The sequence below is a fragment of the Neophocaena asiaeorientalis genome, unplaced genomic scaffold (assembly GCF_003031525.2).
Source record: "Neophocaena asiaeorientalis asiaeorientalis breed wild unplaced genomic scaffold, Neophocaena_asiaeorientalis_V1.1 scaffold318, whole genome shotgun sequence".
Lineage (NCBI taxonomy): Eukaryota > Metazoa > Chordata > Mammalia > Artiodactyla > Phocoenidae > Neophocaena > Neophocaena asiaeorientalis.
Window position 1 is genome coordinate 353,944 of NW_020173761.1, and position 13,962 is coordinate 367,905.

Genomic DNA, 13,962 nt, shown 5'->3' on the forward strand with positions numbered 1-13,962 from the left:
TTTTTCTTTTTTTTGAGGTTTTAAAATTTTTTTTTTTTTTTTTTTTTTTTTTTTAGTTCTTAAACCACAATTTGCTAAAAGGATACACAGATTTTAATTAACATGCCACATTCTACCTATTCACTATGTTAAACCACGGGAAGCTGTGGACTTTGTCATTATTACCTTTTATTACGCACTAATTGCATAAGACCCTGCCTTCTTCATTCATCAGAGAAGCCTTTATTAACCCACTAAATTAATCTTTGACCAAGTTTCCTGGCTCTCAGGATCTCCCAAAGGAAAGCAGACTTGTCTCTCTTAGGTCACCATGTCCTTCCATCCTGCATTCTGCATGTGGATTGAGTTACCAATGAACTAGATTCCCATCTGGATTTGTTAGGGATGTGTGTCAGCAGAATAAGTTAAAGGACCTCACAAGGTGACTCCAGCCCCATCTCCGTAATTCTATTCTAAGTTTCTTTCCTTCTTTTCTACAAGGGCCAGCCTAAGAAAACAGAGCTATAGAGCAAATCTCCACCTTTTCCCCTCACCTACCACCCCACCCATCTTAGCTTTCCTTTAAACATTCCAATTGATTTTGGGGGGAAATCACATTAATACCGTGTGGCAGCCCCTCTGGTGATGACGCACATCCTTGGACCCACCTCTCATTTCAGCTGCAGCTGTAGCAGATAATCACGTGCAAGCTCAGACTCACTTCACATTGGCACTCTGCTGCACATCTCTTTGCTTTCTTCCCAGAGCTTCTCCAATGCCACAGGAGACCAGCTGGCTTGATTCCATTGGGAGCAGCAGAAGCACAGCCCAGAAGTGCAGGGAAGTTAATGCCCCCAAGGGCGACCCTCAACCAACGGGAGCTAGAGGTCGGTTAATAACTGCCCCCATGCCCGGTGCCTCAGTGGACAATTCTTTCGGCTTCTCCCAGTGGAATCGCCCACAGCAGCGATCTTCATAATTCATCTCGTCTTGGTTTTCCCTCCTTCCCTGTCTCATCACCCCAGTCCTTTGCTTCTGCTCCCTGGGATGACCTCTCACATAAACTGTCTGCACACAAGTCATTGCCTCAGACTCTGCTTTTCAGGGTAACCATTTATATGGGTGGAGATGCTTCCCCTTCTTGAGCAAAGCCTTTAGAGAGTGAGGGGTCCACAGCCCTCTCTAGAAGCAGCTGAAAGGCCTCACTCAAGAGGTCATTAGTGTCTCCACTGCCCATTAGTGAGTGCCCATCAGTATTTGTTGAGTAATCTTTATGTCACCTTCTCAATGTCTTAAATTAAATCCCAGTGTCTTGGGATTTAATTATGGCATTTAGAGTAACCTGCAGGAAGGGGGACCATGCCCAGGACCACCTTGAAAGTCATGTCATGTCAGGTGAGTACCACTGGGTCCAAATCGCCACTTCCTGACACAAAAACTGTAGCAATTTGTGGACTCAAGTGCTAATTCTAGGTTGTCCTAGAATTCCCAGCCTAATAATCTCCTTTTACCAGCGCTGATTAATGGAAATATGGGGTCCAGAGCCAGTTCTCTAGACTCTTTCGACTTGCCTAAATAAAAATGAGAAGACAAGGCCCTTCCAAGTCATTCTAGACATTGGGCCTTTGCATTTGCTATTTCTTCCACCTAGAATGTTCTTTTTGGCTCTGTCTTTCTCGGCTCAGTTGTCAACTCCCCAGAGGCCTCCCCTGACCACACCGGTTACAGCAGTCTCATTCTTCCAGACACTATGACATCACCCTGCTTTGTTGTTTCCATAGCACTTACCACTACCTGATATTATTTCATTTACTCATTCCTTTGCCTGTTTCTTTTCCTGTCTTCTTCCCTGTTTTATTCTAACATCCAGCATATGGTCAGTGTTCAATGTCTGGTTGGAAGAAATTGTAGCCATCCACATGCAGTTGTAAAATTTCAGAGCAGGAAATGGAGTTTATATGTGAAAAAAATCATCTCAAGAGTAATTTTCTTTACTCTGTGATATGCACCTACAGTCCTAATCATCCTGTGAGTTCTGATGGGTAGGTCACAAATTATAAAGATGTCCATACATTGATTTTTTTTTAAGGACCCATAGAAGGGTAGGCCAGGAGCAAATGGTCAAGTGTCCAGACAGGAGGTAGGTGTCCCACTGCCCTTGACTGTATCCACGGGATGAAGAGAAGCCAACTGGAAGGAATAAGATGTAGCAAGTATGTCTGAGAACTAGCATTGCATAAATAATAACTACTGCCTTTGATCTCTCTGAGAGTTACTGATAAACGTCTCTTTTCCCCCTAAACCTCTTTTCTCCTTCCCTCTATTATTTATTATTTGATTCTTATTTATCAAGTACATACTAGGATTGATAAAATACAGTCACTGTCCTTAGATACTCTTATACTGAATGGCGGCTGGTAGACATGTAACAATATAATAAAATAATGACCCCTCCTTGGAAATGACCTGATAAATCATTGCACACTAAAGCTAATGACTGGTAGGTAATCGTATAAGCTATTGATTAATGTCTCCCAGGGCTTTCTGCAACCAAATAGGGGATCGTGTCTTAACACATCGAATTTTGTGAATTTCAAGTGTTTGCATTTTCACTATCATCATCAATCATGGTTGATATATTAATATAGAGTGAAAAACCTGGAGCATCCAAGCCTCCCAGCAGAGTTATAATGCAGAAGGGAATTATTTTAAGCGTGGCAGAAAGCTGCCCTGCCCCACCCAAGATATTGCCCCTGCCGGCATTTTGCTGATGTTCTCAATTCAGACTCTTTATAATGAGATGTTATTTTATAAATGCATAAAGTGGAGCAATAGATCATTTTATGGTATCATCTAGTTACAGATCTACTGAAAACAACTTAGTACAATTTGTCCTCAATCCATCTTAAATGACTAATCCTGACACTGTGCCATTTTTCCCCCAGCACCAGAAGAATGCTGGAAAGGAAACCTATCGCAGAGCTATAACCTAAGTAACTTCAGACTTTAATAGGTATAATATTAAACCATAAGAATCATGATTTCATAATTTAGTACAGGCTATAATAATACTAGAATTAGCCCTAGAACAAGAATGCATTTCTACTCCCAGCTCTGTTAATTACCTAGCCTCATGGCCTTGGCCAAGTCACAAAGCACTCTGAGTCTTGCAGTCTTCATCTATAAAACAGAAGATCATTAGATTCAATGAATCCAAGGTCCGATTTACCTCTAACCTTGCATAGCAGCCAACATCTATTGAGTACTTAGAAGGAACAAAAAAATGTTCTGGACTCTCTGTTGGACTTAGTCAGGTTTTTTTTCTTATGTATGTCCAAATTGCAGTTTGTTTTTACTAATATTCAAATGAACTTGACAACTTACCAAATAAATTGTCAGAAAGAGAAAATTCATCTGTGGCAGGTAAGTGGGAGTGTTCAATGAGATTCATTTTTGATCCCATTCAAACTTTTCTGTTTGAGAATGTATCTTCGTTATGGTGGTCTTCAAAAAAATCCCCTGAAAGGTAAATAAATACATAGAGTGTTTGGGAAGGGTAGGGAGGTGATTATGAAAGAGAGGGAGAGAGAGAGAGCAAGCTAATTTTAAAAAGCACATGTGGCTCCCTTTGTAGACATTTTATCATAGCTTTTCTGTACATATCTTTCCTCAACATTTACCATTTTTACACCTCATTTGGATTTCCAAATATCTAAGTGGGAAAACACCATATGTTTTCATTTGTTTCAGCACTTGGGAGATTTGGGCAAGATATGATGATATTTTAGTTATGTCTTTATTTCTTTTACATGTAGAAAAAACAGAAACAGATATAAAAGCCTTGATTAAAATGGGATGAATTGATGATTTATTATCTTAAATTTTATTCTAAAGTTGAACAGGTCTTTGCAAAGACACAAAAGTGGTTCAAGACAACTTCCTTCCTTCCTTCTTTCTTAAGTCGAGTAGGCATCATATTAGCAGATAAAAAATTCAAAAAGTGTTCACCCAAGATCATCTTTAATTTAGCCTTTTAGAGAAAATTTCAGGGGCTTGCATTTTCACTCTCATGGTCTACTTGGTCATATATTTAACTAGGGTAAAAGAAGTTATGGTAAAAAAAAAAAAAAAGTGGTAAATCTCACCAAAATGTCTGAAGTTTCATCCTGAGGAGATGTCCAGAATGCATCCAAAAATCCAAGATATGCAGTGTTCACCTCTAGGCACTTCTCTAGGTCTTGTTTTCTTCTTTCCTTCCTTCCTTCCTTCCTTCTTTCCTTCCTTCCTTCCAATGTCTCCTACCTCCCTGAAAAAGTAATGAGAAAATTTGAATAATGAAAATGTATGCTATCAGAACTTTTCTCCAAGGCTGTTTTCTGAGGATGATTTTCTAAACCTTTCATCCTATCTCCACCAAGAAATCATTTCGTTTACAAATACCTACTTATACTTGCTACTCAGAAAGAGAATACAGGGTTTTTGTTGGACAAATATTTATTTCATTAGAACTTCCCTACTATTCATGTCTCTATTTCTTTCTCCCTCACTCAGCAAAATGTTCCAGCTCAAGCAGACATCTGGCTGATGGTAAGGTAGTACACCAGGCTACATTTGCTGCGTTCATTCATTTATTCATGTTTTCAACAAATATTTATTGAGGACTTACTCTGAACTAACCTCTGTGTTGGATCTTTGGAAATAAAATGGTTAAAGGAAAAAAAAAATCATCCAAAATCTATGACATCAAGCTTAATGAGGAATAAACACATTAAAAAACAGTCACAGGAATACATAGATGATTACGTATTAACTTAAAAGCTGTTGATGAAGGCAAAGATGAGGATGCTCTGATGGGGAGAGGCTGGGTGTGAAAAGGAGTTGAGGTAGAGAAGTAGCTGGAGGAAAATATGGTTTTGAGGGCAATTTTTAAAGGTAGGCAATACTAGGTCACATCTGAATACACCAGAGAAGTTGAAGAAATGAGAGAGAGAGCAGCTCCTGTGAAACGATACAAGCTGTGTCCACTGTGGGAATGCAGACACATCTGGGTCCATCTGGTAACCAGTGGCCTGGCCCTACCAAAGTCTACTGTCCAGTAAGCCAAGGGGCTTTTTAGGAGAAAACCCATCCTAAAATCAGAAGGAACCAGGAACCATGATCTTCACCTCAAAGTAAAGCCTCAGTCCTTAGAGGAATGTGTAATTTTCAATGTGGCACAATGTCTGACCAACCCAAATTAGATTCAAGAGGCCTGCTTGCCACCCTGAGATGAGAAGGGAAAGGGCTATAAATAAATATGAGTCTGGAAGTACTGAAGTGTAAGATAGATCTTCCAAAAGAATGCAACAAGTAGGAGAGAGTTCATTTCAACTCCACCCTCACCCTCAAACAACTCTGCCATGTATCACAGTGGAGCTTTGACTCCAAGAGGACTCCAGGCCTTTCTGGGGCAACTGTGAAACAGCAGAACCACGCCAGATATCACCATAACCTGTGGAGATGTGCCCAGCAGAGGAACCGTGACCACTGGTTGGGCACTGCTCTCCCCCATGGACACCAAAAGTAGTGGAGGAAGTGGCCAGAGTAGACTTGATTATGAAAAAACATAAAGAGACCTCAGGGCATTCCTGAAATACCTGCAGGGGGAGGAGGCCTCTGATAGGGAACTGGAGGTCCTGAGGAAAGCCAGTAAAAGTTCAGTTGTCACTATTGATGGGACCTCATTCATACTCACAAGCTAGCTGAGAACTAGGGAAATGCAACTTTCACGATGTGCATATGAATTGTATAGGTATCTATTCAATGTGTATATTTTAATATATATATGAATTATGTATAACAATTGTGTATATGTGTCTGCATATCATATAATAAGTAGGTTGAAAAGCTCCCCCCAAATTTAGGCAATTATTGTTTTAAATAGTTACCCTTATCTTTGGAGTAGAAATTTCAACAGTTTCCCATAATGATAATTTCCAGGAATCCACAAATGAGCAAAGTCAGGAATTTTTCCTAATATTCAATCCAAAGTTACCCTCTGTCATTTAAGACATATTTGCTCTGGTCTTTAAAAAACAATAGGAGATTTCAGCTCTGTGACTCTTACTTTGGGTTTCCCTCTGTGCTTTTTCTCACATTTGTCTTTTTTAACTTTCCATCCTGGTCACCAAGCTCCCCCATACTTCCACAGCACATTAGAACTCTCTAGTATTTTCCATGTATGCTCATTTTCATTCTGGATTCTTATATTTTCCTCTATATATTCATATTTCCTCTATATATTCATATAAACTTGGCATCTTTAATTCAAGTACCTAGCACACAATAGGCCCCTAAGAAATGTTGGCTCAGTCAAATGATCTGTATTAATTGTTTCTACTGCTTAGTTCTGCCAAACTCTCTGACACTCGGCATGCTCTTCCTGGAGAAATGGCACAAGACTAGGATTTCATTCTCCTATTGGCAAAAGGGACAAAATGTACCAGTTTCTCGCCTGAATGAAAGTCCAATTCTCCTAATTCTGCATCATTTGGGTTATTACCCCTGGCTGGAGATCCCCTACGTGGGTGCCCCTGATTAGCCAATAACAAAAAGCCCTCCAGAATCCAGACAGTTGACCGAGTCTGCTCAAATCAGGTCTGTTGGTTTATGATTCCTGAAGGGGTTTAATAAAAAGGAAACTCTTTCATTTTTGAAATGGTAACAAAAGCACATGGTAAGCAATTCAAACAGTACACTGAAAAATAAGTCTTCCTTTTAGCTCTGTCATGCATTTCCCTTACCAACCACCATAGCTGGTTTCTTGTGTATCCTTCTGATACTATGCCTTCTCTTAGCATAAAGGGCCCCATACCTCAAACTGGAGTCTGGCACACTATTGCCCGCAGGCCAAAGCTGGCCCCGCCACCTGGTTTTGTAAAGCCTGTGAGCTAAGAATGGTTTTACATTTTCAAATAGTTGGGAAAAAATCAGAAGAAAAATATTTCATGACATGTGAAAATTACATGAAATTCACATTTAAGTGTTTATAAATAAAGTTTTATTGGCCCACAGCCACATCCATTTGTTTCTGGACTATCTATGGCTTCTTTCTCAGTGGCAGAGTTGAGTAGTTGCAACACACACTGTATGACCCATAAAGCCAAGATTTACCATCTAGCCTTTGCAGAAAAAGTTTAATTCCTGCCTTAAACAAATAACAGAAGAAATTTTAAAAAAAATCAAAGTAACATCATAGGTAAACTATGAATAACTGTAATGAGTACCTTGGAGATATAAATCAACTTAATTGTATACATCCCATGATAGTAGGGTCTTCTTTACCTCTTAACAACTCCTTCCTGGGTTTGGCAGCTTTAGCCTTAATTGCCTTACGTGATTTAAATGAGCACCTACTATGTCCCAAGCATTTGGCAAGCGTTTCCACTTATGTTATTTCTTTCATGAGGGTTACTTCTGTGTCTTTTCTCTAATACTCTTCACCCTCTTTTTAGGGGAAGAAATGCAATAGGAGAATAACGCCCTGCAAGTTCTAAGGAAGATCTTAGCTCTGGAGTCTTTTTTTCCCCTTTGAATCCTCCCTTTCATATAAGGAGTCATTTTATAGGTTCAGAATAAGCAATGGGTATTCTGTACTCTAGTGGCCTTTGAATTTTTTTTGTTTCCCCCCTAAACGAAGTTTTAAAAAACACTATGCTCAAAAAAAAAAACACTATGCTCCCTCAACACATTTTTGGGTTGACATCTAAAGTTTTTCACTGAAAAATAAAATAGTTGCAAAAAATGTAATTTCTGACATATTGCAAAAATTGGCATTTTTACATGTCATTACATTACTCAGATCTATTCAATTAAATCTAAATACCACAGCAACTTAATATCCTTCTTCATCCTTCTAAGAAATACAAGAAAATGTTCTTTAAAATTTGGAAAATTTTTTAACCATTCCTGTCCTTTTTTGAGTTCCCATTTCATTCCACTTCACTGCAGAATTTTACCCTAATGTAGCACATTTTAATGGTTGAATGTCTATTATTGATCATTCTATCATACTTTTCTATGACTATATTTTGTATATAAATTTGGATTTTAAAAATTTCTAATGACTTTAAGATTTTAAGTGTTTAGATAAAAATTTTTCTGGATTAAGTTTATTATTAGCTGTTATTATTAATGCTTATTAGACTTTCTCTGCAAATAGGGTGGTTCACTCTCTCCCATGTCACAGCACGAGTGGAGAAAGCAGTTTGGTATGGAGGAAAAAGCATGCAGACAGAAGACAGGATTGTTGGGCAACAGCCCTAGCCAGCACTGACAGAGCACACGCACTAGGGGAAGAACACCTTCATAGAAATACAGGTAAAGGTTCTGATTAAATAATGAACTTTGAGCAACTGCAGACAGAGAGCCTAAGAATTCTCTGGAGTTAGTAATAAAAGCCCAGCTAGCAGGAAGCCATCATTTCTATTCAGGTGAATTCATGTATGTGTTAACACACAAAGTATTAAGTTTGGAATCAGAGCAGATAAAGAAAAATACCTTCTCTAACATCATGCACTGTTTTCCTGAAAATTTGTTAAAATTTATTTTCCAAATGAAAGTGTTTTTTAAATAAAAGGGTCATTGCAGAAAATTCAGACAATACAGAAAAGCATTTACAAAATGTCAGGTGGCATTCTGTAATTTCGTTCCAATTTACACTCCCACCAGCAGTGGATAAGAGTGCCTGTCTCATCACAACTTCATTGGCATTACCTACTCCCACTTTCAACAATCTTTTCTAATTTGCCAGTGACAAATCCTATCTCACTGTATTAAATTGCATTTCCTTGAATATGAGTGAAATTGAAAAAAAAATTTATATTGTCTAGATGTGATAGTTTCTTTCCATTTTTTATGTTCTTTGCCATTTTTCTATGGAAGTGTTCTTTTTTTTTAATTGACTTAGAGGAGTTCTTTGTATATTGAATGTATTAGCATTCTGGTATATTTACTACAAACATTTTCATTTGTCTTTCAATTATCTTTACTTGAAAAGATTTGCATTGTATGTAGTTAAATATATTAGATTTTTTTTAAGCTTACTTTTATTGCTTTTTATTTTTAGTTTTTTTTTTTTCGGTACGCGGGCCTCTCACTGCTGTGGCCTGTCCCGTTGCGGAGCACAGGCTCCGGACGCGCAGGCTCAGCGACCACGGCTCACGGGCTCACGGGCTCACGGGCTCAGCCGCTCTGCGGCATGTGGGATCTTCTCGGACCGGGGCATGAACCCGTGTCCCCTGCATCGGCAGGCGGACTCTCAACCACTGCGCCACCAGGGAAGCCCCTTATTTTTAGTTTTTAGTACAGGGTGAATTTTGTCAGAATTGCTTGTTGAATACTTTTCCCCTTTCCCATTGATTTATAATTTTTCTTTTATTGAGACTGAATTTAGTTTTCCATTGATCATACAGTTACATCTGTTTCAACATCATGTTTTCCTGTTATTGTTCATTCTTTTTCAACATTTTCTAAGGTATTCTCACCTTCTCATTCTCTGTGATAAACTATTACATCTTGTATCACATTAAAAAAAAAAGTTTCTTTGGGAGTTTGATATGGTACCAAACCCCTATATATTTAGGTAGGAAGATTTATATCTTTATAACATTCAGTTTTGCCTTTCAGGGGCAAGGTGTATCTCCATTTATTCAAATATATTTTTATAACTCTCAATTTTGTAGATTATTTTTCCATTTATTTCCCAACTTCTCCATGGACGCATCCCCTGTCATTTATCTTCCCCCTCCTCATGTGGTCATTAATGATTTAACTGCATCTGTTGTCTTCTCCACTATATTGTAAACTCCTAGAAGGCAGGAATCATAGCTTACATTACTTTTGTACCCCCCATCGCAGCTAGCAGTGTTATGCATACACAGAAATAATAGCTGTGATCTAGTACAGATGTCAAGGGGGATGAAGCATGGGACTTCCCTGGTGGTCCAGTGGTTAAGACTCCGCATTTCCAATGCAGGAGGTGCAGGTTCAACCCCTGATCGGGGAACTAAGATCCCACATGTCACATGGCGCGGCCCAAAAAAATTCGGGGTGGGGAGGCAATGAGAAGATTAGAAAGGAGAGGGAAAGAATGGGAATTTGGGATTAGCAGAGGCAAACTATTTATATAGAATGGATTAACAACAAGGTCCTACTATACAGCACAGGGAACTATATTCAATATCCTGTGACAAACCATAATGGAAAAGAATATGAAAAAGAATATGTGTGTGTGTGTGTGTGTGTGTGTGTGTGTGTGTGTGTGTGTGTAACTGAGTCACTTTGCTGTATAGAAGAAATTAACACAACATTGTAAATCAACTATACTTCAATAACATTTTTTTTAAACAAGGAACATTAGAATGGAGAACCAGTGTTGACCTTTCATAGCGTCACGTATGACCTGCAACTATTCACTTAACACCCTGCCCCCATACTACACCCTGAGCCTCAGCTGCATGTTTAAAAGTCTAAATAATAGGACTGCTGTAAAGATTAAAAGGTAACACTTCATAAGTGTTCATATATATAGGGTGACATGTACAAAATTTTTACTGCATTGTTTCCAATAGTAAAAAGCTGGAAACATCATAAATGTCAATCAACAAGAAGTTGGGTACAATAAAGAAATAATACATGCATTATGCTGTAAGTATATTATATTCGTAAGTGCTATACAGCACTTAAAATGAATGAACTAAGTATTCATATGGATAAACTGAGAAACTTCATATTGAGCAAAAGAATCAGGTTGCAGAATAATACAGACAGTTTGATAAAATGTATATAAATTTAAAGATATGCAAAACAATGCTACATATTACTACTGACACCCTAATGCAAGGGTCAGCAAACTATGATCCACAGGCCAAATCCAGCCCACCCAGAACCAAATTTGCCCTTTTGCTTACATATTGTCTATGGCTGTTTTCACACAACAATGGCAGAGTTAGGTAGTTGCAACACAGTCCACGTGGTCTGCAAAGCCTAAAATGTTCACTCTGTGGCCTTTATAGAAAAAGCTTGTGGGACTTCCCTGGTGGTCCAGTGGTAAAGAATCTGCCTTCCAATGCAGGGGACGGGGGTTCGGTCCCTGGCCAGGGAACTAAGATCCCACATACCGCGGGGCAACTAAGCCTGCACACCGCAGCTACAGAGCCCATGCGCCCTGAAGCCTGTGCGCCACAACTAAAGAAAACCTGTGCGCCACAACTAGAGAGAAGCCCGCACACCACAACGAAAGATCCTGCATGCCTCAACCTAGATCCTGCGTGCAGCAACTAAATCCTGACACAGCCAAAAATAAATTAAACAAATAAATAAATAATAATTTAAAAAAAAAAAAAAAAGCTTGTGATCCCTGTCTAACCTAGAGAGACATGCATGGAAGTGTTGAACCCACATTCAGAACAGTGGTCCAGAATGACTGGGCAGGTACACAGGGAATTTCCATAGCATCTGTAATGCTCTCCTTAAACTAGGGGGTAATTACAACGAAGCTGATGATATTAGTTTTGCATGTTGGAAATATTTCATAATAAAAAAGATTGAATGAAATTCTATATGTGAAAATATTCCTCATCTATAAAGATATGCAAACTCCTACAGGGATTCTCTGTTTCTTCCATACTCTTACACACACACACACACACACACACACACACACACACACACACACACTCTTGAGGCTTTGAAGAGGAAGTACTTCCTTCCCATAAAATGTCTGGGGACTCAAACTGTGGTCAGTGAGGTGCTGTTGGAAATTTTGAGTGGCACAATGAAATCTATGTTCAAGAAGATTACTCTTACGAGAAGGCAGGATGAGGAGGGCAAGCAGTGAAAGAGGAGGAAGATTCAGGAAATTCTCATTCAGGAAGTGAGATGATTAGGTGCATAGCAGGGTGGTTTCTGTAGAGATGGAAAGGAAGAGACCTGAGTACCGTATACAAAGAGGAGGAGGAAGGAGAGAAAGCAGGCTGATGATATGAAGTTTAAGCCTTGAGTATGCGTGGAAGCAGGGACAAAATGTTTATTTTACTTTTGTTTATTTGTACTATGGTGTAATGTAAGCCATAACTTAAGACCCAGGATTAATTTCAGAAGTGGTAAGCACTGTTTGTTTTTAATGTGATAAGACACAGAGTGACTGGTAGCCTGGACTCCTACTCTCTGGTTATCAATTTGTACTTGTTTAGATACTGTGTGTCACAGGGAGTTCATGGTGTATGGAGTTCCTCTGATTTAGCACAAACCATTTCCAAGAGACCTTGGAAAGACCTTGCTCCAATTAAATAGCCTTGACTCTGATTTTGAAGAATCTCAGCTCTCAGAAGATGAAGATAAAAACCAGTTACTTGCGCTGGTACCCTATGACCTCTCCACGCCCAAAGTCACCATCCTTGGTGACATTTTTCTCAGATGAACCCAGTTGTTGGTGGCAAAGCATACATTTTGTTGGATATCTATGTAGTCCATTCATAAAGGGCAGGAGAAAAGTAAACTATTTCTAGCCATCATAATTTCATGCCCAGGGGAAGCCCTGGATTCAGCCCAAGGCTGGAAGAATGTTCCTAGGGGAAAAGAGAAAGGAGCTCTAGAAAAAAAGGTTTTATCTTTCCAGGGATTTGGTCTTCCCAGAAGCAATCAAACTGAAGTATCGGGATGGCCCAAAAGTTCATTCGGGTTTTCTGTATGATGTTATGAAATTTTTGGCCAACCCAATAGTTTTTTACAGGGCAAAAATACAGATTTAAGAAAATAGATCCTTTCTGAAGTGCAGAGAGATTTAAAGGACAACGTGTGGCCAGTAGTGACCACGTGTCAGACATGATGTCCTCCAAACAATATGGTCATTGTGATCACATTATTCTGAGGGTGGTGCCCTATAGGAACTAGATGGCCTTTACTGCTATCATAGTAAACTTATCATAGATTAAAATAATATCTACCATTTTATGAGTGCTTACTATGTGGCAGCTTTCATGCTATGTTATCTCATTTAATCTATAATAAACTAAGCAGGTATTAATATACACACATTATAACTGAGAAAACTGAGGCTCAAAGAGATTAAGCATCTTTTCCAAGGTCATGCCACTAGTAAGAAGCAGAGTAGGGATGTAAACCCACCATCTAACTCTAAATTCATGCTTTCTCACACAATGCTCCCACTGAGACTGTCACTAACTGCTCACCAACGCCTAGTGAGGGTGAATTGGCATTTCTGCAAGGTCACGTCTGCCTAAAGCATTTCCACATTAGCTGATCACATGCACAATTAAGTAAGACTCTCCAGGGTTTGCCTGTTACGTTATTTTGTTTCTTTTCAAACTTCTTTTGCTGTTTCTGAAGTCTCCATTTAAAGGCATACTTCCTTCAGGTGATGTACAATAAAAATGCTTTTAACCCAACAGACCTCTACAGCTTTTTGCGCTTCTGTGCTCTGGAGGTTACACAATGGGGCACAAAGAGTGGCTGACCTTTATTTTTAACTAGATGTAAAAGAAGCACTTGCAGTAGAGGCCCCCAGGGCCATGAACCTGAAAGTAAGGGTTGCTTACATTTTGTACCCTAGGCAACTCATTTGTCTCACTCAAGTCCCCTTGCTTCTCAGCCTTCTTGGCTAGCACTAGCGGTCAAGACTCCAGCAAGACTTTCATAGCACTGGGCACCTCTTCGAGTGTGTGTTCCGTTGTAATTCTCCCTTTGTTTTTTTGGTGATTTGGCTGTCTGTCTCCCCATTGGACCATCAGCTCCAGGAGAGCTCACTCTGGATCTCCAGTTCCTAGCCCACTGCCAAGTACATATTAGATACAGAGTTAATACTTATTGATTGAATGAATAAATGGCTAAGTGAATAACTAAGTACATAAATGAATGAATAATATACCTTACTAGATACCCATTTTTAGAATCAGTCTTGTTTAGCCATAGGATCAATAGTAA

General features: G+C 39.1%; 1 protein-coding gene across 3 annotated transcripts in view; it reads right to left on the reverse strand.

The window, feature by feature from the left end:
* Positions 1–3,442, reverse strand: part of NR1H4 (nuclear receptor subfamily 1 group H member 4) — a 47,809-nt gene extending 44,367 nt beyond the window's left edge. For all 3 annotated transcript variants that reach the window (XM_024751331.1, XM_024751328.1, XM_024751327.1), the window contains exon 1: positions 3,364–3,442. In XM_024751331.1, coding sequence (XP_024607099.1) covers positions 3,364–3,442 — 79 coding nt within the window. The remainder of the gene's footprint in view (positions 1–3,363) is intronic.
* Between the last annotated feature and the right edge of the window lie 10,520 nt (positions 3,443–13,962).